This window comes from Marmota monax, unplaced genomic scaffold (genome assembly GCF_021218885.2).
Source record: "Marmota monax isolate L192 unplaced genomic scaffold, Marmota_monax_Labrador192_F-V1.1 WCK01_AAM20220418_F8-fsc00338, whole genome shotgun sequence".
Taxonomy (NCBI): domain Eukaryota; kingdom Metazoa; phylum Chordata; class Mammalia; order Rodentia; family Sciuridae; genus Marmota; species Marmota monax.
Window position 1 is genome coordinate 282,555 of NW_026693035.1, and position 27,019 is coordinate 309,573.

A 27,019-nucleotide genomic window follows, 5' to 3' on the forward strand; every position below is an offset into this window, starting at 1 on the left:
GGACTCTGAATAATTTTCAAAACTAAGTTCCCATTTTGGTATAGGATTTGATAGTCATAACACATTTGATCCGTATTCTTCTATCAACTACACTTTGTCCTCATTGTGGGTTAGTGTTAGGGTCTCAATCTATTTCTACATATAGAGCATCTTTAAATAAGTCTCTTCACTGAACTTAAGACTTTTTTCCCCTCACTTATGTGCCCATGAAAATTCATGAGCATACACATACATATACTTGCATACATATGTACATATAGAAGTAAGTTACTTTGCCATTAGAATAAAACTAGACATTAGGGGGACAACTCTGAGAAACAGTTTGGTCTTCTATGGAAGTCTTCCTCTATGCTGAGGTAGAGTTCGCTGAAGGATGTGATGAGGCTGTAGGAAGTTTTCTCATCATCTGTCAATCCTGCATTGCCAGGTCTAGCCACCACAGCTACATGCACACCTGCTTCCTCAGCAGCACTGGCCTCTAGAGGAACATCTGTTAGAAACAAGACGTTGTTGGTTGAGCATCCAATGCTGTTTGCAATCTCTCTGTAACTCTCACTCTCCACTGTGTCCAATTTTGGTATCAAAGTGACCATCAAAAAGCTCAAGAATATTTCTCTCTGTAGAATGCCCAAATAATAGTTTCTGAGCCTTTACACTTCCAGAAGAATAGATATACACCTTCCTTCCATCTTCTCTCCACTTCCTGACAGCTGGAACTGCATCTTCAAAGAACTCTGCTTTCATGTGTCCAGCTGTGAATGCTGCCCTCCACACGTGGCCCTGCAGTTATCTGAGTGCTGTGGTTTCTTGGTCCAGAGACATCTGCCAGCACACATTATCTATGATGGCCTGGATTACCTGTTGCAGTTCATCGACCCCATTTCCAGATGCTGCAGGGATTGGAAGAGCCCCATCCAGGTGGGCATCTTCTTCAGCCTCAAAAGATTGACATCATGCAGACATTCCTCTTCTTCCCCATGTGTCTGCAGATACTCTTTAACATTTTCTTTGATGTAAGGAAATAAAATGTCCTTCACGAAAGCAATCGGGGTTGTGGTACCTTCGATATCTAACAAGATCACAGTGATTTCAGTGGGCACCGAAAACACGACCATTTCCCTCCCAGATGTTACCATGGAACTCGGAATGCTGGTAGGGAGGGTGGAGGGCTTCCGATAGCCCCGCAGCAATCTCGGAGGTGGCCACAGTGTGGGGCCTGAAGCACGCAGGAAAGGATACCTCCGTGGACTAGTTGACAGGACTGGTGTCCAGGGGCCAGAACTCTACGAGGCAGAGAAGCAGGCCCAGACCTGCCATGTTGGTTTTTAAAATCTCAGTGTAATCAGAGTTATCCACATTTCCTTTTATGTCTTCTAGGTTCTGTGTCATTTTTTTTTGTATTTTTATTTTATTTTATTTTTGCATTAAGAAGAGTCTTGTTTTTTTATTGATTTTTTTAAAAATAAATGACAGCAGAATGTATTACAATTCTTATTACAAGTATACAGCACAATTTTTTCATATCTCTGGTTGTATATAAAGTATGTTGACATCAATTCGTGTCTTCATACATGTATTTTGGATAATGATGTCCATCACATTCCACCATCCTTGCTACCCCCCCCCCCCGCCCCGCGCCCTCCCACCCCTCTGCCCTATCTAGAATTCATCTATTCCTCCCATGCTCCCCATCCCTACCCCACTATGAGTCAGCCTCCTTATCAGAGAAAACATATAGCATTTGTTTTTTGGGATTGGCTAATTTCACTTAGCATTATCTTCTCCAATGCCATCCATTTACCTGCAAATGCCATGATTTTGTTCTTTTTCAATGCTGAGTAAAATTCCATTGTGTATATATGCCACATTTTTTTTATCCATTCACCCACTGAAGGGCATCTAGGTTGGCTCCACAGTTTAGCTATTGTGAATTGTGCTGCTATAAACATTGATGTGGCTGTGTCCCTGAAGTATGTTGTTTTTAAGTCTTTGGGGTATAGACCGACGAGAAGGTTAGCTGGGTCAAATGGTGGCTCCATTGCCAGATTTCCAAGGAATCTCCATACTGTTTTCTACATTGGATGCACCAATTTGCAGTCCCACCAGTAATGTATGAGTGTACATTTTTTCCCCACATCCTCGCCAACACTTATTGTTGTTTGTCTTCATAATAGCTGCCATTCTGACTGGAGTGAGATGATGTCTTAGAGTAGTTTTGATTTGCATTTCTCTAATTGCTAGAGATGATGAACATTTTTTCATATATTTGTTGATTGAGTATATCTCCTCTTCTGAGAAATGTCTGTTCAGGTCCTTGGCCCATTGGTTGATTGGGTTATTTGTTTTTTGTTGTTGTTGCTTAGCTTGTTGAGTTCTTTATATACCCTAGAGATTAGTGCTCTATCTGATGTGTGAGAAGTAAAAATTTACTCCCAGGATGTGGGCTCTCTGTTCACCTCACAGATTGTTTTTTTTTTCCGCTGAGAAGAACTAAATGAACATTTGCAATGAATCTCAAATTCAAACCTACCTGCAATGTGATGGCATTAAGAGGGGGTCTTTTGAGAAGATGGGGTCCTGATGAATGAGATCAGCACCTTTATAAGCACAACCCTAGAGAGCTCCCTCACCATATACTTCAATGTGAGGACACATTGGAAAGTTGGCAAAGGGCAACCTGAAGAGGGTCCTCATCAGAGTGCTGACCTCAGCCTCCCAGCCTCCGGAGTTGTGAAAAATAAATGTTTATAAAGTCAACAAGCTGATGGTACTTTGCTATAGCAGCCAGAGGGACATAGCTCTAGATGCACTGTCTCACTTCCCATCTGTGAGTATTCTCCAGCGTCCTTGGACTCCCAGTCCCCCTCCAGGCTTCCCAAAGCCTTGTCTGCATAGAGTAGGGGGCACCAGCCAACCCCACTCCCTGTCCCAGTCCATCTCTTCCAGGGGCTCTGGACCTCTCTCCAGGACAGCCCCATGTAGGGATGGCACATGAATCTCCTTGACATAGGTCCCATATCTAAAAATAATTGTCTTCAACTCTATTTGGGGGCTTGTTCATGGCATCAGTGAGCAGGGGGAGCGGGGGGGGTCTTCTTTCCCCAAGACCTTCACCTCATCTTCTGCTTTCCCCAGGCTTCCAGCTCCTAAGGGGCAGGTACTGAGGAACAGCCCTCATGGATCCTCCCCATGTGGCCTCAGGGAACCCTCTGTCCTCACTAACCACGGACTCTGCAGATGTAGGCCAGCACATTGGTGGGAGGTTGACCTAATTATGGACAGGGTTGCTGCCCTAGCCATCCCAGCATCTCCTATGGTTTTGTCCCCAAGCTTCTATCTTATTCCCATCCCTGCCTGCCAGGGAACTCATCTCTGAGCCTAACTTCAGAATCAGAGTCAAAGAGCACAGATCCCAAGACCCCTGCACCCAAGGAGAGGCAAACCTAGGCTACAGAGCACTGCCAGCCCAGAGCTCTGGGAACACACAGAGAAGCACACAGCCTGCCACTCAGCCTAGAATGAGGATCCAGGACCTCAGGAGCCCAGCTCTACAGCCTGGAGAGCCACCAAGGACAAAACCCAGCTATGTGAGCTTGGTCCCTCCAGCCAAGAAGCCACCCTTCGAATCTGTCAAATGTCTCATAGGGACTGTCCTGATTTGGGTCTTCAGGTAGTCCCTCATCATTACCTACTGCATCCCTTTGTTCTCCTCTCAGAAGTAATTGCCTTTAATAAAATGTGTGCCTGTCCTCCTTTGATTGCAAACCCACAGAGCTCTTAAATGGACTGGTTGGAGTCCTAGCCAGCTCAGAGGATGTTTCTGCAAGGAATGAACAGGTGTCAATAGTGCAGTTCTGCATGCTGCCACCAGAGGGCAGGATCACCCCACATTCATGGGACCATGGTGGGCACCCACAGGTGAAGGGAAGTCTTCTTTCCCCCTGGGTTGGTCACTTTTCTGTCCAGAGAAACTCCATTATCTGCTGAGGGTAATGTGTGAGGATATCCTTATCTCTGGCAGCTCAGCAGTGGGAGGGGCTGTTGTGGTTTCACCTTAGGATGGAACCCAGTGCCTCACATGTGCTAGGCAAGTGCTCTACCACCAAGCCACAACCCCAGCCCAGGGAAGCTACTTTCTAATGAAGTCTCTGTTTATTTTGATCCTTCAGCTGTGCTGACCCCTGCAAGTTCAGGGATTTTCCTGTAATGGGGGTAGGGAGCATCACAGGAGACAGCACCTAGACATGACGGAGTCGGGGAGGTCAGAATCTGGGGCTGGTGGGGTCAGGCCAGGAATTGGGAGGAGACAGTCTGGTTGGCCAGGCCCTGGAAGGTGATCCTAAAAGAAAACAACACTGTTAGATGGAAGAAAGAAATTTATTTCTAAATGGTGCTGGTAGTGTTCTGGTGAGGGCACATGTCTGTCCCCTGCCAGGGCATGTGTGTCCACCTCTATACCCTACAACAGCTTATGCACCCAGGAAGGGACAAGAAGTGGGTCTTGGGAGTGGATGGGGGCGCCCCAGGACCACTGCCTGGCAGGCCTTCTTAAGTAGCCTGTCCTAATGGCCTGTGGCTCTCAATACCTTTCACCCAACCACGGGTCTTCTCAGCTTCTAGGAGGCATCGTCGCATTAGCACAGAGGACAGCCAAAGTCCACGAGCAGGTTTGGGTCCACTGACATGCCTCTGTCTCCTCCAGCTTGGGCTCCTGGTGGAGAGAGGGACAAGCTGGGTTTCCTGTTGCTGACCACAAGAGATGCAGTTCTCCAGCCAGGACTCTGCATGCTCCGTGTTGTGACAGTCGGAGAGGTACCAAAGTCCAGGAAGAGAGAAATCTGTCCCTGCCCACAGCAGGTCTTCTGCCTCTATTCGTTGAGCCCACCCTGGAGACTCATCTGGAAACTCACCATGTCCTTACCCTACCCTGACCCTATTGCAACAGCTTAAATTAAACCTCCCCCAGCATTGGGCCGGCATCCCCAGTAGTCCTCTGAGTCCCTCACTCCAGTCCATTCTCCATTCTTTTTGCGTGTATGGAGTATATTTATACTAGCTGTTTGAATGTACTTGTCTTTAAAAAAACATTTTTAGTTGTAGATGAACACAATACCTCTATTTTATTTATTTTTTTTTGTGGTGCTGGAAATCGAACCCAGTGCTTCACACATGCTAGGCAAGTGCTCTACCACTAAGCCACCACCCCAGGCCCTAATGTTCTTGTCTTCTGATATCATTTTGTCATTGTTGGGTCTCTATTAATTTTTCTCCTCATTACAGGTGGTATTTTGCCTGCCTGGCAGAAATGCTTTTTTTTTTTAATTGAAAACTAGGTATTTTGAATTTTATGCTTTTAGGAGCCAGAATTTTTTTTTTTGGTATTAATTTAAATATTTTGAATTTGGAATGCATTTAGTTTTCCTTGGAAACAGTTTAATCTGGCTTGCCTTTAACTTTTTTTTTTTTTGGTAGTTGTAGATGAACGTATGCCTTTATTTTATTTATTTTTTTGTGGTGCTAAGGATCAAACCCAGTGCCTCACATGTGCTAGGTAAGCGCTCTGCTGCTGGGCTCCAGCCCAGCCTACCTTTAACTTTTTAGGCAGGGCCAGAATAGTTTTCAGAACTAATGGAACCCAATCAACATCCTTCTGAGTCTTAAAAGCTGTAACTGATGAGATTGTGTGTTCCTGATATTGGAAGATGAAGGGTTTCTAGCCTTGTGTGAGCTCCAGAGATTTCTTTCTGCCCTTTCTGGGAAGTTTCTCCATATCAGGTAAGTTATGGAATCCAGAGCAAATCTCTGAGGCTCAATGCAGCTGTCTGGTTGCATACCCTGCCCACTTCCTGAGTTCCCAACTGGAACTGAACTCGGGGAGACCACCTAGCTGTTTGGTCAGGGATCACTATTCTGTTCCTATTGTTTAATGTCTGAAAGCCAAGATTTTTGTCCAGTTTTATAGTTGCATACAGCAGGAGTATACAACTGGTTCCTGTTATTCCATAATGGCTTGAATTGAAAGACAAAATGTCCAATTTTTATCTTTTAGGCAGACTATATCTTTATAGTGGATTATACCTTAGGTATTTTAAAATTTCACTATATGATTAGGTGCGGACATGTCTCCCATTTGGAGCACCAACTCCTTTCAATCTGAGGCCTCCCCAACCCCTCCTATGAAATTACCACTATTTCCTTCACTTTACTTTTGAATTTGGAGACTTCTCCCTCTAGAGATTTCTTCGTTGAAATCATTACCTTTAACCTTTTCATGTCACATTTATTTCCGAAGCCCTCTGATAAAACTCTGATATCTACAGTATTTCCAGCTCATTAACCATAGGCTGATCTACTGAGTTTTTATTGGTTAGACATTTTACTTTTTAACCACTTATTTCTACACCACATTACCAATGTTTTTTTTTTTTTTTTTTTTTTTTGAGAATGTTTAGCCTAGGAGGTTCAGTTTGTTCTTTTATGACTAAATTCCTCAGAATTTTGGTTATTCTTGCCAGAACACATTCTTTATTGGGAGCTCTGCAATCTTGACTGGAAGAGCCCAGCCCTTTTCTTTTGCCTAGGGTGGGAGAAGGCCAATCGTGTTTCTGCCTCTTAGAATGAGTTTATGCAGGACACATATGGCTCCAAACAGCATCAGTCTGATTACCTGTTCACTGCTTCTGACAACCATCCTGCCAGAGGAAACCCCAGCCCTTCCTTCTGTTGCCTGAAAGCTTAGCTCCTGCAGTGCAGGGAAGCTGCTTCAGGCTGACCACTCTACCTGTATTTGCTTTATCCGATTCTTACTCCTGCCAGGCTCGGGTCATCCTGGAAGCCAAGCCAAGTGCTTGGATTTCTTTTCCACTGTTCATCAGGTTGGGCAACATGTGACCTAGAGGCCACATCTTCCTCTACAGAGACCATCAATGTCCCATCTGCCTCCCAGAGGACTTGTGACATTATTTTCACTCCATGCTCTTTGTTCACAAATTGGCAGTTCTAAGGGAGATTGCCAAATTGACAGAAATCACAGGAGTTTAATTTCCATAATATGAAAGGGAAATCTTTTTTGTTATGATTGCTTCTTGACCAAGAATGTGGCTACATTTGTTTTTTTTGGTGGCCTCCACAGGATTGAATTCGGGGAATATTGCAACACCATTGGGCTGCCATATACTTCCCCTTTCTGAAGAGCTTGTTTTCCCCATATATCAACATAATTTGAGATGGAATAAGGAAGAGTGGGTGAGTTTTTGGTCTCAGACATGTCATCTTCCATTCATGTCATTTGCATATTTGTAGAGACAAAACTGACTTCAACTGACCCCAAGTTAAGTGGCTGTAAAGATGGGAATGGATGGGGACAATCTCACAATGAAATGAGCAGGATTTTCGTGGTGGGGAAGGGGGAGAGCCTGGCTTGACCAGATGCTTAGTGGTTACGACCCATGGAATGAGAACAAAGTTAGCCACTGTGGGGAAGTCATACCCCCAAGATCTACTCGACCCCTTTTCTCTTCCTCTAGCAAGTAATGCATTATAATCTCACACTTCAAACTTGATCCACTATGAAAGATGCAAAATAAAAACTACATCAAATGTCATTTTGCTCGTGCTCTTCATAAGCTTAGGCAAGTGATTTTTTTAAAATGGGCACAAACTCTTAAAAATTGCTCGTTTCTTTCACTTCTGTTTGTGCTGTTAATAATATCTATTTACCAAAAAGGTTAACTGAAAACCTTTTAAACATTTCATCAAATCAAACTGACCATTATTTATATTTACCCCCCCACCCACCAAAAGCTCAACTTTTTTTGGTAATGGTTAAGATATATCTCAAATTCAGAAATTTGAAAAACAATTTGACAAAATATGAAATGGTACACATTAGCTTCTTTATTGAAGAGGCAGCTCAGACTCATATTATATATGCAAAAGTGTGGAATGACAAAATATGTAATGACCCTTTAACCTTTTCCTTAAAATATACATCAAGGTAAGCTTTAAGGACACCGTGTAGGAAATCTTAGTAGACACCTTTAAAACTACTATAGAGTATTTCCTACACAGAATTATGCAAAATCTACCATTTAATTCCTGTTATGTAGCATATTCACATACATTTAGAAAAATATCTTGAAAGAGTGTACTAGCCATTTGGTTTACAAAAAAACTTTTTATCAAAGTGTAATATACATGCAGAAAAATACACATCTTAAGTAAATAGCTCAGAACAGACATTCAGCACCCAGATTTAGAAACAATTATCAGCACCAGATAAACACCCCTATTAAACACTGGCTGAGGCTATGGATTTCTAACTGCATAGACAAATTTTGCCTGTCCTCATACTTTATGTAGCATCATGTAGTCTACTTGCATGTCTGGACTCTTTATTCAGAATTGTGAAATTCAGCAACATTGCTCTGTGGACTTAAAAGTTCACTCATTCTCAATGCTCTACAGTATCTTGCTGTGAAAAAATACCACTTTATTCAACTTAATTATGTCTTAAGATAATTCTGGGGTTTCTTGCAGTTTCATAGTATGCATATTCAAGCATATGTCCTTTGGTGGACACACATGTGCACGTCTGCCTGACCTGGGTAAGGGCTATACCCATGTTTAGCTGTTAAGTGCCAACTTTCCAAAACAGTTTTTATCAGAGAGCAATTTCACTAGTACAGTAGAGTTCCTGTTGCTTACGTGCTTACTAAACCTCGTGCTTTCTCATGCCTTCAATTTTAACCATCTCAGAGGGTGGTAGTAGTAATATTATTTAAAATTTCCATTTCCCTGATTACTAACAAAGCTAAAATCTTTTCACGGTTACTGGTCATCTCTGGATGTTGTCTTTTGAGAAGCAGACAACCAGATCTTTTGCCCATGTTCCCCTTTGTTCCTTTATATTCCAGAGAAAACACCAGAAAGCCACAGGATGCAGGGCAAATCCTGTCCCCTGTGCTTGTGAATAAAGCTTTACTGGGAAACAGCTGTGCACGTTTAATTATGAAGTATATTTGGCTGCTTTCACACTAAATAGCAACTAGCAAATAGTTGGGCAGGTATGACAAAGCCCAAAATATTTACTGATTCCTCATTTTTAAAAAAGTACCCATGCTTTTTCTACTCAATTATCACATATATGAAGACACATATATCTTGTACATTTTAGTTTCCTATTCACCTTCGTAATGGTGTCTGATAACAAGTTCTTAAAGTTAGTATATTCAAATTAACAAAACTTTTATAGTTTAATGCTTTTGGATCTTAAGAAAACTTTGCTTAATCTAAGGCTTTAAGATTCTGAGGTCTTCTTAATAAAACACACATTTCATATTTAGATCTGTAAACTATCCAAAACTGATTTCTCCGTTTTGTTAAAATTATGCAACTTGATGGGGAAAAAACCATTTATTGGAAAGAATAACCTTTTCCCCACTGCACTTCTCCATCATTTTTGCACAACTGTGTATGTATGAGTCTATTTCTAGAACCCCTATATTCTGTTCAGTTGGTTTTTCTTTGTGCCAGTATCACACTATCATAATTCAATGGCTTTATAGCAGGCATTGGTACAAGGGAATAAAAATTCTCCAGTTCTGTTTTCCAAGACAGCCTTGACTACTTGGCCCTCTTGACTGTTCATACAAACTTTCAAATTAGCTTGTTAATTTCCATTAAAGAACTTTCTAGGATTTTAAGATTGCACTGAATATGATTTAGGGAAAACTTTATCCTGAAATCCGCAAACAAAATATATCCCTCTCACTGTGCTACGATTTTTTTCCTAGATAAAAGTTCTTGAAAATGTTAAATTTTCCCTTAGGCACTTGAGGATTTTTTTAAAGTGGTATTGCTTTTAAATTTATTTTATTTTATTTGCTGGTATAGTGAAAGAGAATTTTTGCAATATGACCTCAGGTTCAGGGACCTTGCTCGTTCTTTTTTTTCCAGAGCTGGGGATCAAACTCGGGGCCTCATGCATGCTAGGCATGCAATCTGCCACTGAGCTACTTCCCCAGCCCTCAATTTATTAATTCTATCTCTCAGAATATTCTATGTGCAAAATCCCATTATCTGAAGAGGTTTTACTTCCCTTCCAATCCTTATGCCTTTGCTGTACTTGCCTTACTTTCCTGGCTAGGTAGTCCTACATAATGTTGAATAAAAATTGGTGATAGTGAATATCCTCATCTATATTTTCATCTTGGGAGAAAATTTCATTTTATCACTAAGTATGCTGTTTGTTGTATTTTAAGTTACCCTTTACCCAATTAAGGAAGTTCTAGCCAAGATCATAGTGGATATTAATTTTATCACATTAATTTCCTACATACTAGACCACTTTTCTTCATGTGATCACAGGTTTTTAAAATTTCTTCTTCTTTATTTTTTTGGTGGTGCTGGGGTTTTGAAACCAGGTCCTTATGCTTGCTAGGCAAGCAAACTACTAGTCATCTACTAGTAGATCCTCACTTTTGAATATTTAGCTACCTTGCATTCTTGGAGTATGACATTGCTAGGAATAAATTCATTTTCCAGAACAAATCCATCTCCATTTTGTTTGTCCAGGTGTGGGTCATGTGATCACTATAAACAAGTTACAGAAATTCCTCCACACCTGAGGTTTTTGGGATCAATTACAGTTCAAAAACATTAAATGAAAAATTTTAGAAACAATTCCTAAGCTTTAAGCTGTGTAACACTCAGTGATTAACTTGCTCGATCATGCCTGGGAAGTGAATCACTGCTTTGTCCAGTGAACCACACTGCATATGCTACCTGCAGCCATCATGGTAATCACATAGACTGTTAGCAGTATCAAAGTACCTATAAGGGTTTGGTAGTATTCACTGTCTCAGGCATCTGTTCAGGATCTTGGAACATGTCCCCTACTATTATACTGGCAATTAGAGTGGAATTGTCACTATTGGCTTAGAATAATCAGGATTTACTATCTATGCCATATAAAAAAAAATAGTGGGTAGCCAAACACTTCTAGCAGGAATGAGGAAAGAACACTAAGTTAATGAACCAAAAATTGACTGCTAGAAACTCAGAGATTTGTTCTGAAATACTGGGAATAAGAGTAAAAACACAAAATGATGCCATATTTTGATGAGATAAAAATGTGGACAAAATTTCTGAATTACATAATACTGGCACTTGACATACCTCAAAATCTGTGGATTAGAAAACAAGAGTGGTATATGGGAGTTGGGATACTTTGTATATACGAACAGTGCAGTTTCTCTTTCACTGAAACTTCAACTCCAAATAATGAATGCATAGTTTATCAAGTGTTTTTAAATTTTCTTTTCTTTTTTTTTTGCTCAAGTACAGTTGAAAACTACAAAAATCACTCTCCCCTGTACTGATGAGGCAGGCATTCACTAAAATCCCACTTGCAAATTCCTCTAAAGAATAGAAAATTATGTACTTTCTTATTTTGTAACTATCAAATATTATCTCACTGACAATATGTCTTAATAGTACATTTTGCCATTCTAATACTCAAGAAACACTGACTTTTCATAAAATCACGCAAATCCAAACTTGCATAAAATTGCATAGAACTACCATTAAACTGCATTTTAAAACATGATAATAAATGCCATATATTTATTTAATGCTATTGTCCTCATGATCAATTAACTCTTAATGATTTTTAAACTTCATTTTATGCAATGAATTCAAAGCTGAGAGCTTCTGGTATCTTTCCTATAAACACCTGTTTCTACATTAGAAATATGGCTTTTGGCATTACAACTTCCAAGATAATGTTTTACACATTCATCATATTGACATATTTCTCCTTAGTATGATTCCCTGATATGTAAATACACTTTAAATCCAAAATAAATATTAAATATTTGTAAAATTCCTCCTCTGTATAAATTATCTGGTGTCCCATGAGCTGTATGGTCTTGCTGAAGGATTTGCTTTTGTTGCACTTTTAGGGATTCTTCTTTGAAAATTCAGATTAAAATGGATCTAGCAACTCAGTGCATTTCCCCATTCAGGAGCATGAACACTCAGATGAACAATACTGGATTTCCCATATTTATTTTTCTAAAAATTGAGAGATTTTACTTCAGAGGTTTTCCACATCGAGTACATTCATATTCCCTCTTTTATGAATTCTCTGATGGCTATTGAAGGCTGATCTGTGGTGGAATTTTTTCCCACATTCATTACATTCATAAGGTTTCTCTCCTGAATGAGTTCTGTAATGTACAGTGAGGTATGACTTCTGAGAAAAGACTTTCCCACACTCATTACATTCATAGGGTTTCTCTCCTGAATGGCTTCTGTAGTGTACAGTGAGGTTCGACATCCGAGAGAAGACTTTCCCACATTTACTACATTCATAGGGTTTCTCTCCCGAATGAATCCGATGATGAATAGTCAGGTATGACTTCTGAGAGAAGAATTTTCCACATTCGTAACATTCGTAGGGCTTCTCGCCTGTGTGTACTCTTTGATGTCTAAAAAGGGATGAGTTATGGGAGAAGGTTTTCCCACATTCATTGCATCCAAAGGGTTTCTCTTCTGCATGACCTCTGTAATGTATGGTGTAGTATGACAAATCAGAGAATGATTTCCCACATATATTACATTCATAGGTTTTCTCCCCTTTTGGAAGTGACTGGAGCTCACTGAAGGCTGAATTTTCAAGGAAGGTTTTCCCACATTCATTACATTCATAGGGTTTCTCTTCTAAATGGGTTGTATGATGATCAGTGAGACATGGCAGTTGAGAGAACTTTCCACATTCACTACACTCGTGGAGTTTCTCTTCTGTGTGTACTTTCCGGTGCCTAATGAAGGCTGAATTTAAATTGAAAGTTTTGCCACATTCAGTGCACTCATAAGGTTTCTCTTCTAAATGACTCCTATAATGTATGGTGAGGTATGATACCCGAGAAAAGAATTTCCCACATTCACTACACTGATAGGGTTTCTCTCCTGTGTGTGTTCTCTGATGTGTAATAAGAGTAGACTTTCGGTAGTAGGATTTCCCACACTCATTACATTTATAAAGTTTTTCTCCTGTGTGCGTTCTCTGATGGTCACTGAGGGCTGACTTACGGGAAAAGGACTTCCCACATTCGTTACATGGATATGGCCTCTCCCCTGAATGGTTTCTCTGGTGTAGGGTGAGATGTGTCTTTTGACAGAAGGTTTTCCCACACTCATTACATTCATAGGGCTTCTCGCCTGAATGGGTTCTCAGATGCTGTGTGAGATGCAACTTCTGACAGAAGGTTTTCCCACATTCAGTACACTTATAGGGCTTCTCCTCTAAGTGTGATCTCCTATGTACAGTGAGGGTTCCCTTTTGACTAAAGGACTTCCCGCATACATTACATTCGTAGGGCTTCTCTCCTGTATGAGCCCTCTGATGAATGATAAATTTTGACTTTTTGCAGAAGGACTTTCCACATTCTGTGCATTCAAAGGGCTTCATTTCTATCTGTGACCTCTGATAGGCATTAAAATTTGACATCTGGATGAAATCTGGTCCAGAATCATCCCATTCATAGGGCTTCTCCCCCATATAAGCTCTCTCGTGAGCAATGAAAACAGCTTCCCTGTCTAAGGCTTCCATGCACTCGTATTCAAAGGGTTTCTGCAGAATGCTTTCTTCACTTTGAGAACAGGTGTCCCCATTTTGACTGAACTCATAGGATTTTTCTCCATGACAACTTTTCCCACATTCATTACACTCATCAATTTTCTTTCTGGCATAGCTTCCATCACTACTAATTAATTCTGAAATAGATTCTAAATTCTCCCCACAGGAAACACAACTGTGAGCATTTATGTCTGAAAGAACACAATGTGTATCCACATAAGTTTCATCAAATGCATCTCTTCTGTCATCCATCAGGGTTTGGCTGTGCACATCACCAGCTTGCCTTGAATGTTGGTCTTCATCTTCTTGGATTCTCTCTACTATGTCATCAACTTCCCAGACTTCTGAAAAGGAACAAGATTAAACAAACCATGTGAATCTGAACAAACAACCAACAAAATGGGAGCTGATTCTGGTTTTAGGGTCAATCTCCACAAATAAAAATAACCGAGTGTATATGTCTCTTTTTCTTTGATTTGTGATAGAAAATGCACATACACATAGGGGTGGGGTAGAAGGACATGGGGAAGGAAAAGGACAGGATAGGACTCAGTGCATTTAAAAATAAAAGGAATTAATTCACATTAAATACAAGTACTTTATTACTATGTAGTATAATGTTTAAAACTTCAGTAATAAAGATGAAAGAAACTCAAGACATGATGAGCGAGAACAAAATCATTGAAAAAGTGCTAGAGTTAGGCAGAAATGAAAGGCCTTAGAGCAAAAGAGGTCAATGGAAGACAAGAACAATGCGAAGAATATATTCAAGTCTGGATTATGTTAAGAAGAAACAGATTATAATTTATGTTAAATTGCAAGCTGTCACTTCATTCCAATACTACAACTTACCTAGACCCTTCCCAAATCTTTGTCTTTCTACACTGCACATAAATCCATACAAACACTCTAAAAGCACCAGTTTCCTCATGTTTGGAGATAGTCCCATAACCAGGGATTAGAACAGTCTATGACACAAAACAAATGCTCATTAAGTTTAACCATTAACATTATTTGAATTTACTGGCATAAACTCCTCAAACCAATCATGTCCCTACCATAATACTTCCTTAATTATCAAATTCCTAAGCTGCACCTAGGACATTAACAGGGATGACCGTTTTAAAAAACTGGATACTCTATTTACTGACCTGAATGACTTTGAGAGGGGAAGTCATCTTCTATTGTCCATGGCTCTTCTCCCTGCTCCAATTTAATGATCACATTTGGTTTGGTTACATCATACCCTGTTAATAAGAAGTGAAGAAGGACTCAGACTAGCTGGCTGTCTTTAGAATCTATGCAGTGTATGATGACTTGCCTCACAAGCTGCATAACAAAATGCCCCATCTTTTTTACCTTATAAAAATTCTTTACCTCTCAATGGAGAAATAAAGTTACAAACATTCAATTTAGGCCCAAAAGGAATTAAAAGATCTTATTCAAATTCAAAGACAAAATCCTTAAATTGAAAGTGTTGAGAACATAAGCTGTCCTCACCCACAGAGACAAGGTTGCTGTAGTTCTCCAACATCACATCCCTGTATGTCATCTTCTCTTCAGGATCCAGCTGCTGCCACTCCTCTTGAGTGAAGTCCACAGCCACATCTTTGAATGACACTGGCCCCTGCAGCAGCACCAAATCAAAACTGGGTGATGTGGAACAGAAACACAGAGACAAGATCTTCCCAAGCTCACTGGTAAAGTTAACTACAAACACTGTATACCTTATTTTATATTTTGAACTGTGAAAGAAATACAAACTTACTGGAAACACATTGCCTTTGAGTTCTTTAATATATAAGAAACAAAAAAAGCAAAATTAAAAACCAAGGTACAACCGAGTTCCCATTTTACCACTGAACTATCTGAGTTTTCAACAATACCATTCCTGCTCTCAAAAGGATGACAGCCTAATGAGGAGATGACGTGTACACAAACATGCATTTTGCTCCTTCTCACTTCCTTCTGTTTCCTTTGCTGGCTTGTCCTTCCCTTCTCCTGGACCCCTTCACGGAATAGCAACCGTGACACAGGCCCTGTCTCTTTCCTTCCCATCACTATTCTGCTGCTCTTGCCCAGTTCCACTCTTTGATCTTTTGCCTCTTTCATCTGCACAGCCAGCTACTTTTGGCCATCTGCAAAATGAAGTTGTTTACCTCTTTCACCTTATTTCAAAATCTCATTCTTGCAGCAATATGTACTTTTTGTTTGAATGAATAACCAAAGGTATTATAGAGTGATGTGTGCAAGTGGTGTAACAAAAGGAAATCAAACTATTTTAAGTTTATGCTCTCAGATTAGGCTTTACAGATTTGGTTAATTTGAAGCCCCTAAGTATGAACCATGTACCTAAATTGAGATGAAAAGATGACGATGAAGTCTTAAATACCAATGGCAAAAACTGAAGCAGCATCACTGTTTAAAAGGTTGGTGTAGAACAGGCCAAAAGACACCAAGAAGGTCCTTTCCTAAGGACAGCTTTTGAGACAATAAGGGTCGACTGTAATTCAAGAGGGTAAAGTGAATGTACACAATTACTTTCCTGCCTCAAAAAGAAACAAAAAAGCCCAAGTCAAACAGAAAAAGAGATTCATTCTCCTAAATGCAGTGGAACACAGAGGCTAGGAAATTAGGAATTTCTCCGAGGACATCTTTGAGGTCCAGAGAAAAGTAAAAGACAAAAAGAGCCTGGAGCCATGAGACACAACTTTATACAGAGGCTAATGGGCTGCAGCCAAAGCAAACAGCAGGTTCTCCAGTAGAGCCCTTGAGAATCTCCAAATCCATGGCAGGCCTAGGGCTCCTGTGGGTAGCATAGTGATTGGCTGAGTAGTTCACATGGTGATCTGATTTAAGCACACTTAACAGCTAGATGAATGGTAGATCTGATAAGAACCCTCTGGATATGGCAGTACAGAGACATGGCAGGGTATATAATAACAGACGTCTATCACTAGGACAACCATAAATGCACTGTCCAAAGAGAAAACTTCTGTCTGGGACAAATGATAAACATAGGACACTTGGAATATAAGTGCAATCCAAGATTGTTCCAGGTAAACCAGTACATACATATTCAACTCTATCCATATTGGATATGGATTCTTTTTCCCTAAAGGCAGACTCTAAAAATATATTCTCAAAGCAACAAGGCTCAAAGTTCTCAAAGCAACTTGAGCAAATTACTTAGTACATAAAGACTGGATTGTTGAATTGCTTTAAAAACTATCTTGTAAGAAACTTGATTAACAAATGGGACACAAAATATATAATTTACAACACAAAACTGAGATCCAACAGGTTCAACATTTTCATAAATAAAGAACAAAGAGGATAAACAAAAGAAAAAGACAAAATTGAAAATGACACCCAGGCTGAGGAAACATGTAAGCCTTCTCATCAAAAGGGACCTCTAATTTACAAACAAGAATACTGGGGAGGAAAATACAGAGATCCAGAAATTTCCTGATAAAATATCTTAAAATAGAGGTCTGGGGATGTAGCTCAGTGGAAGAGCACTTGCCTTACATGGGTAAAGTCCTGAATTTGATCACTAGCACTTCTAAAACAAAATGAAAAACCTAAAGTTTAAAAGTCCTAAAAGCCAAGTATGGTGGTGCACACTTGAAATCCTAGTGACTTGGGAGGTTGAGGCAAGAGAACTGCAAGTTCAAAGCTAGCCTCAGCAACTTAGTGAGACCCTGTCTCAAATAAAACATAAAAGGGGCTGAGGTAAAGCATCCTGGGTTCAAATCCTAGTATGAAAAAATTCCTAAAATGTTATCAGGAAAAAAATACACTATTAATTCTGGTAACTGACATTCTACTTCTCATCTGATAGAATACAATGAAGAACTGCCCACAAATTTAAAAGAAAAATGTAAGATTTGGAACCTAGAACTGTACAGCAAGCCAAACTATTATTTAAGCCTGTGGGCACTTTAAAAGATACTTTCAGAAAAGCAAGACAATTTATTACCTAAGAACATAATTTCTTTAAAACACTCAAACCTTAGTGAAACATCAGCAAGCAAGGGTTTTCAGTGTTGTTGTAAGAAGCAGATCTGGGGGGCTGGGGATGTGGCTCAAGCAGTAGCGTGCTCGCCTGGCATGCATGCGGCCCGGGTTCGATCCTCAGCACCACATACAAACAAAGATGTTGTGTCCACTGAAAAAACTAAAAAATAAATATTGAAATTCTCTCTCTCTCTAAAAAAAAAAAAAAAAAAAAAAGCAGCAGATCTGGGGACTGCAAACATATAAAAAGGCAAGTACTCAGTGAATATGTTACATTCTATTATAAAAGATGCATTAACCCCAAGTGGATGTCCACCAGTGCAGCCACAACTATACAGGACCCCAGAATGACCCCCTAAGACAGCAAAGGTAGAGCTGCTACCTCAAGCAGAACATCCAAGTTATCCACAGGTAAGAAATTAGCTGACAAATTCCCTCATAGAGAATAGATTCTTATGGAGTAAGTTATTCCAGAAGGCAGTGGTGCTGTGGGGGTTACAATAGACATCAACAGATAACATAAAATTATATACCAGTATCATTTGTTAATATAGCTAAAATAAAATGCTAACAAACAAAAATCCAATACCAGGTTTAAAAAATATTATAATTACCAAAGAGGACTTATTTTAAGACTATAGGTTAGATAAGCATATAAAAAAACTATGAATATGGATTATAATACAACTAAGAAAACTTTTATATCTCCTGAAAAAGCCTGATAATACTTAAAATGCACACCTGATTTAAAAACTCAAGAAAATAGAAATCAATGGATACTTCACTAAAATCAACATTTATACACATACATTAAAGCCAAGCATACTCTTACACCCTAATATGCACAGTATATACACATACACACATGTATCAAACACAAGCACATGTATATACTACTAAGTTCACGCACATATATATAAATACACATACACATTTATGCTTCAGAGTCCTATCAGTACCAAAGTAAGGCTCATTTAATGGGAAAATATATACACACTCCCAGTAAAACCAGGAACAAGGTTAAATGCTCATTATCTCTAATTAGAGAAGAGAAAATAATTAGAGGAATACAACTGATTAAAACAAAAACTAATTCTATTTGCAGATGACATAAAAACTCAGAGAATCACTGATGAAAACTTTAAAATACTCCTGAAAGACAGTGAAGTAGACATGAACAAATGAAATGTTTCTTGCTTTGGTGTAAGTAAATTTAATAATACAAAATTTCAGTTACCCTGTTATTTTATAAATATGAGATCTCAACAAAAATATCAAAAAGCCTTTTCTTAAAAAGAAATAGCTTATGAATAAAAAAAATATGGATATCTAAAAAAAAAAAGCCTTTTCTTGGAACTAGACAAGCAGATACTAAGGTTCACATAAAGAAGGAAAAAAACTGAGAATAACTATGAAAATATTTTAAAAAGTTACAAAGGGGGCCTAACACTACTGGATTTCTGGATTTAAAACAATGCCTCTATGATTAAAATAGTTTGGTAGGGCTGGGGTGTAGCACAGTGGCAGAGTGTGTGCTCAACACATGTGAGGCCCTGGGTTCAATCACCAGCACCAAAAAAAGTATGGTACTGGTATATGAGATAGATCAATAAAAAAAAAATAAAAATAAAAAAATCATGGTTACGTGATAATGAGAACATCTCAAACCACTGAAGCAGAACTGATTTATAATAAATGATGCTATGGCTGGGTGTGGCCTGGGTCCCCCAAAAGTCCATTTTGATTATAATCTTGGTCCTATTATTGTGACACTATTGGGAAGTAGTTGAATTTTGGGAGGTGGGACCTAGTGAGTTCTTAGGTCACTGGAGATCAGAAGACACAGTGGGACTCCAGTCTCTCACATTTCCCATTTGGTGGCATAAGCTCTTACACACAAGCACCTATACCATGATGTGATGTAGCCAAAAACGAGCTAGTGTCAGCATCACACCTTGGTCCTGCAAAACTGTGAGCTAAATAATAAATGACTTTTCTCTTTATAAGTTGGTTACCTCCAGTATTTCTAAGGTTGACAATAAAATGAAAGACAAGTGATAACCATTTTGACATGGATTAAACTGCACTCATACCTTATACCAACCAGGCGAGTGATCTAAGTGTTAAAAAAAAAAAAATCAAACCATACAAAAAAAAAAGTGAATTTACTAAAGGAGAAAAATGGAAGTATCCTATTGTAAGCTTCTTATATTTTTAAGTAAAATGGTGTATTTCTATAAGATAAACTATTGATAAAGTTGCACACCATAAATTCTAAAGCACTTACTAAAGTAACAAAGCAGTATTATAGTTAGTACCCAACAAAAGAAATAAAATGGAATCGTAAAATATAATCAAGGGGCTGGGAGTGTAACTCAGTTGCATATCACTTGCCCAGCACCCATAAGGCCTTGGGTTCAACCCCTCGCACTGCAAACAAAACAAAACCCCAGTCAAAAGGAAGATTAAGAAGAAAAAGGAAACAATACACGGCAAATAGAAAACAGACAATAGACTATAACTTAACCAGACACAGCAATAATCATATTACATGTAAATGGTCTAAACGCCCCCAATTAAGAATTGTCAAATTGGATAAAAAGAAATAAGGTCCAACTCTAGGTTACCTATAAGAAATACATTTTAAATATAAAGACAAACAGGTTAAAAGTAAAACAATAGATAAGATATACCATGCCAACATTACTATAAAGAAAGCCGAAGTGGAGCTGGGGCTCGGGCTCAGTGGCAGAGAACTTGCCTTGCAAATGTGAGGCACTGGGTTTGATCCTCAGCACCACATAAAAATAAATGAATAAAGATATTGTGTCCATCTACAACTACAAAAATATTTTAAAAAAGAAAGAAAGCCAGCCAAAGTGGCTTTATAAATAACAGATAACGAACATTTCACAGCACAAAACATTGCCAGAGGTAAGGAAGGCCATTTCACAATATCAAAGAGGTTAATTAATCAAGGACATAAAAATCTTGAAGGTGTATATATCTAATAAAATACATTAAGTGAAAACTGATAGAACTGCAAAGAGAAATAGACAAACCACAGTTGCAGGAGGAGATATCATGTCCCCTTGCACAATCAGTTAGGATAAAAATGCCCCATTCAAAATAGCCTCAAAAAACATAAAATACCTGGGAATCAATCTAACAAAAGAGGTGAAAGACCTCTACAGTGAAAACTACAGAACACTACAGAAAGAAATTGAAGAAAACCTCAGAAGATGGAAAGATCTCCCATGCTCCTGGATAGGCAGAATTAATATTGTCAAAATGGCTATATTACCAAAAGCGTTATACAGATTTAGTGCAATTCCTATTAAAATCCCAATGACATTCTTCATAGAAACAGAAAAAAACAATCATAAAATTTATTTGGAAAAAGAAGAGACCCAGAATAGCCAAAGCATTTCTTAGCAAGAAAAGTGAAGCAGGAGGCAGTCACAATACCAGACTTTAAACTATACTACAGAGCTATAGTAAAAATAATGGCATGGTATTGGCACCAAAATAGACATGTAGATCAATGGTACAGATTAGAGGACCAGAAATAAACCCACATAAATACGGTTCTGTTATACTAGACAAAGGTACCTAAAACATTCACTGGAGAAAAGATAGCCTATTCAACAAATGGTGCTGGCAAAGCTGGAAATATATATATAGCAAAATGAAATTAAACCTCTCTCTCTCTCACCCTGCACAAAAATCAACTCAAAGTGGATCAAAGACTTAGGCACTAGAACACAGACTCTGCACCTAACAGAAGACAAAGTAGACCCAAATCTTCACCATGTCAGCCTAGGATCTGACTTCCTTAATAAGACTTCTAAAGCGCAAGAAGTAAAATCAAAAACCAATAAATGGGATGGATTCAAATTAAAAAGCTTCTTCTCAGCAAAGGAAATAATAATATGAGAAGAGAGCCTACAGAAAATCTTTACCACATGCACCAACTGATAAAGCATTAATCTCTAGGATATATAAAGATCTCAAAAAACTTAACATCAAAACCCCCCAAATAACCCAATCAATAAATGGGCTAAGGAACTGAACAAACACTTCACAGAAGAATAAATACAATTGATCAACAAATACATAAAAGTGTTCACTATGTCTAGCAATTAGAGAAATGCAAATCAAAACTACACTAAGATTTCATCTCATTCCTGTCAGAAGGGCAATCATCAAGAATATAGGCAACAATAAATGTTGGCAATGCTGTGGGGAAAAAAGTATACTCATACATTGCTGGTGGGACTGCAAGTTGGTACAAACACTATAGAAAGCAGTATGGAGATTCCTCAGAAAACTTGGAATGGAACCACCATTTGACCCAGCTACCCTACTCCTCGGTTTATACCCAAAGGACTTAAAAATCAGCATACTACAGTAATGCAGCCACATCAATGTTTATAGCAGCTCAATTCACAATAGATAGACTATGGAACCAACCTAGGTGTCCTTCAATAGATGAATGGATAAAGAAAATGTGGTATATAGAGTCAATGGAATATTACTCAGCTTTAAAGGAAAAATAAAACTATGGCATTTGCCAGAAAATGGATGGAATTGAAGAATATCATGCTAAGTGAAATAAGTTAATCCCCAAAAATCCAAGGCCGAATATTTTCTCTAATATTTCTTTTCTAGTGCACCCTGCTAATTCACAATAAGGCAGAGCACATTAGAAAAGAATAGCATTACCTTAGATTAGGTGGAGGAAATTGAAGGGACGCAAGGGGAGGGGATGTGGGGATAGGAAGGATAGAAGAACGAAACAGACATTGTTATTTTATATATATATATATATATATATATATATATATATATATATATATATATATATATATATATCTGCATGACCAATGTGATTCTACAACATGTACACTCGGAAAAATGAGGAATTATATCCCATCTATGTTTGATATATCAAAGTGCATAAATGCATTCTACTGTCATGTATAACTAATTAAAACAAATAAAAAATTTTAAAAAAAAGAACACACTGGTTCATGATAACCAAACAAAAAAGCATGCTGCTCAGGAGCCTACCCAATATACTGAAAACGTTTTTTTCTATATCAACCACTTAACTAAAATGGAGAAACGTTTACTTTCAGAAAATTATTCTAGTGGATAAATGAAGAAATGGTAGAATTAATGGAATACCATCCTGCCTTCTCTAGTGAATTACTGGATCATGACAATCAACATCAATCAGTAGATGCTAAACTTACAAAAAGGATAGAAGGACAGGATGTGCCTCTAGAGGGACACAAATGCTGAAAGAACTAAACATAAATCTGATTGAACTTCCAGATCAAACCAACACTTTTACAAGGCATACAAAGAATTTTAAAAATGTGTTAAAGGTAAAATGATGGCAACACATTCCCAACTGGGAAACTGAGGATAAACAACCCACTTTCTAAGAAAAACAAATGGCAAACGATAACACAAGAAACATATTAAGGAAGCTACTATTGAGAGACTTAAAAGACTTATCAATCAATCAGCATGGAATCTACCTATATTCTGAAAAGAACGAGCAAATCAAAAATATTGTTGGGAAAACTGAAATTCTGAACACTGGATATTATATACTAAAAAAGAATGGCATTGTAGGTAGTCTCTAACCCTTGTTAAAAAGACTCCTTATAATTTAAAGAAATACTTACAGATGATTTTTTCAAGCCCAAAGAAGGGAAACACCATTAAAAAAGTATCAATCAGTTTGGAAGTAACAAATATCAAAGCAGATTAAGAGTCATAGTGGATAAGAACTGGAAAGGCTGCTGGATTTGACCATAATTAAATCTTCAGCATTCCTTTCTCACAGATTCAGGAAAGTGGTGAGGATGCAACCAAAACACTCAAAAGGGAAATGTGAATGGGAAGTGAAAAAAAATCTTTATAAGATAATTATTTTTATATTGTTTGCTATGCAACCCAAATGGACTTACAGAAATATTTCAAGAATGATCAGCTCATTCCCCATGATTTAGGTTCATCTGTAGTTTAAAGGAGTAAAAGCAGAAATGTGTCTACTTAGTTCAATACGTTGGTCCCTGGGAAGTTATATGAACCAAGTTCTCCGTGGGCAGCTGGCCATCTGCTGACACAGCCAACAAGTAAGTCAGCATTGCAATGATTTAATGGTTGTTATTAGGAAAGCTATCCACAATCATATCAACTTTAGCAATGAAATTTTTTTCTGAGCCATAAGAAATCGTTAAAAGCCACAAGTAACAAAAATGGATTCTTATACTGATGCAAATGCTGCAATGGATATTGTCCCTATGGCTGTCAAGAACATCTGAGCCACGTTTGTGGCTTCATTACCTTCATTAAAGTATCACATTACTTACACATTAAGTCCCTGACAGAAGAGTCTCAGTGCTGATCTGCCGACTTTTATTGATTTCTATATTTCCATTTAAAGTACAAACCTAAGATGCATTACAAAGGAAAGTGAAAGAAAATATACACAGAAAACTCACCTGCAATTTGTTCATTTTCTGCTGCTCTTGGAAAAGTGTAGAGATTGTTGATGGTGGACCTAAGGGAGGAGAAGCAGGTCATTGAAGACAGCAGTTACCTGGCCTGCACAGGTAGGAATTACCTGTATGAGAACCTTGAAATTAAGCTCAATGAAATCCGATCCTTCAACTCTCAGAAGAGAAAAAATGGGTGAGAGGGAGGAAGCATACACTTGTACCTTTCGAATTCCAATGTGATCCAGTGGTAATTAGACGACCTAAGATTCTCAATGATGACGGGGCTGGGGTTGTGGCTTGGTGGTAGAGTGTTTGCTTAGTACATGCAAGGCCCTGGGTTCGATCCTTAGCACCACACATAAATAAAAAAAAATAAAGGTATTGTGTACAACTAAAAAATAAATATTTAAAACAAAGATTCTCGGACTGGGGATGTGGCTCAAGCAGTAGCGTGCTCGCCTGGCATGCGTGCGGCCCGGGTTCGATCCTCAGCATCACATACAAACAAAGATGTTGTGTCCGCCGAGAACTAAAAAATAAATATTAAAAAAAAAATTCTCTCTCTCTCCCCTCTCTCTTTAAAAAATAAAAATAAAAAAATAAAAAAAAAGATTCTCAATGGTGAACATAAACATTGACTCCTTTGTCAGCCTGACACAGGTGGGGAAAAAAAAATTCCCCTTAGAGTACTCATGTGTCTTATTGTCTCTTTAATTTTTTAAAAAGCAAACAAGCCACAGGTATTGAGAATCTGACCTTTCCTCATAAATGGAAGCTACAGAGAAATAAGGAATCTTAAATAATAATAAAAAAAGGTGGGGGGGAATCTCATGAAAACAGAAGGGAGAACACTGGAGTAAAGGAAGGGAATCAAGTGGGAGGGAGGAAGGAGAGGAGAGGGAAGGAATTGTAGAATGAAACAAACTACATTATTTCACGTGGCCAGGGAGAAGACATGTCTTGCAAAAAGGGTGCAAGGGATTCCCAGAATGAAGGGAGAATTTGACTCAGGACCAATGGGATTCTTCGCATACAGCATGCAGTCATAGGAATAAACAGAAGTTCATTTAGGAAAGTGGATACATATTTAAGGGAGAATGGGGGCAAAATCAAGAGTCGCCTTTGGGATAAAGCAAGGAATATACATGCAAGGGAGGATGCAGGTTATCTCCAGAGAAGGAGACAGCAACTTGTTGATACGGGCTGTTATATTTATAAAGGAATAGTTGCTAGAGTCTGGACTAGAAGTAAGATCGAGCTACATAATTTCATGAAGGTTTTCCCTGCATTAGTAGCATGGGCTAAGAGGATGTTGTTCAGGAGTTGCAATTATTTATGGATGCTTTCTGCATTTCGATGGTTTACCGGCACTTCCTTTGAGACTCAGTATCTCTCCCTTTATTCATGAATTCCTATCTCATGAGTATGCACATAACACAATGAATTCCACTTTTATGTACATCTCTAATGCACCAATTAAAAAAAAAAAGCAGAAGGAAGACCAATAGAGTAGAGGAAGTGGGGGAGGATGGGGGAGTGGGAATAGAGTAGTACTTGGGATTGAAATGGAGCAAACTATGTTATATTCATTTACTTATAGGTCAGAGTAAACTCCGCAATGATATATATGATGCACTATTTCTTTTGGGGGGGGGTACCAGGGATTGAACTCAGGGGCACTTGACCACTGAGCCACATCCCCAGCCCTATTTTGTATTTTATTCAGAGACAGGATCTCACTGAGTTGCTTAGCGCCTTGCTATTGCTGAGCCTGGCTTTGAACTTGCAATCCTCCTGCCTCAGCCTCCCAAGGCCTTGGGATCACAGGCATGTGCCACCATGCCTGGCTTCGTGCACTAACTTAAAAAAAAAAAAAGAAAGAAAAGAAAACTAGGATACAGTAGACAGAACGTTGGCTTGAAAGTTTGACTACTATTAAATGCAATCCTATCAACAAACCCCATGACCTTGATCAAGTCATCCACCATGTCAGGCACAAAGCCTTCCTCTACCAACCAAGGAAGTAAGAGATTTTTCCTTTGCTGCATTATGATTCTACAAGGGCGAGGGGGAACTCAACACAGAACTGAGGTGCCCATGGAGGTTTACTGACACACTGAGACAGAAGCGTTGAGAGGAGGAAGGGGAAAATGGGGTGCAGATATAAATCGCAGTTGAGGCCGGTGTCCATGTGTCCTTCTAGATCTTCCCACCGAGCGCTGAAGACCGTGCAACCCGCCTTGGCCCCAAACTGAGAAACCGCTAAACCCTTCCGTGCCCCCGGCGCTAATGTCCACCACGTAGTGGCTGCACCTAAGGTCCGCTCATGGTGGCGAGCAAAACCACGACTGCCTCTTCTGAGGTTGTACAGCTTCGGTCCCGCGACTCCCCGAGGGCAACAGAGAGCCGGGAGGTTCCAGCTGGCCGCTGCTACGCCCCGCCCGTCGCGCTGCCCCTTGCCAGGCCCTTCGGTTTCTGAAAGGCCAGAGCTGGGCCTACAGCACAAGTTGAGGCCGCGCCTCCCTGCGGGGCCCAGACCCGCCCCCTCAGGACTCACCGTCCCGCGAGCACCGGCCTGGCTGCCAAGGAAGCCACCGCCCGCCCGGGTTCCGCTGCCCCTTCGCCGCTGCCCGCCCAACAATCGGGCCCCGCACCGCGGGCTCGACAGTCGCGCTCAAGCCTCGGCCCGGACACTAGATCACACAGGCACGCACACTTGACGCCAGCCCGTCCGGTCGACGTGCACCCCACAGGTTCCCAAATCCTCGCCCACCCGAGGGCACAGCCTGGGAACCCGGGCGGCGGTCACCTGGACGGACAGGAAGCCAGGCGAGGCCGC

General features: G+C 39.5%; 1 protein-coding gene and 1 pseudogene across 1 annotated transcript; both read right to left on the reverse strand.

Moving 5' to 3' along the window:
* Window positions 1-296: 296 nt before the first annotated feature.
* Window positions 297-1,161, reverse strand: LOC124098860 (enolase-phosphatase E1-like; annotated as a pseudogene).
* Window positions 1,162-7,873: 6,712 nt separating this feature from the next.
* Window positions 7,874-27,019, reverse strand: Rbak (RB associated KRAB zinc finger). Its single transcript, XM_046453798.1, has 5 exons — window positions 26,738-27,019; window positions 24,184-24,242; window positions 15,143-15,269; window positions 14,794-14,889; window positions 7,874-13,986 (listed from the first exon to the last, which is right to left on the reverse strand). Exons 2-5 carry the CDS (start codon window positions 24,196-24,198, stop codon window positions 12,098-12,100), a joined length of 2,127 nt encoding a protein of 708 aa, XP_046309754.1. The 5' UTR covers window positions 24,199-24,242; window positions 26,738-27,019; the 3' UTR covers window positions 7,874-12,097.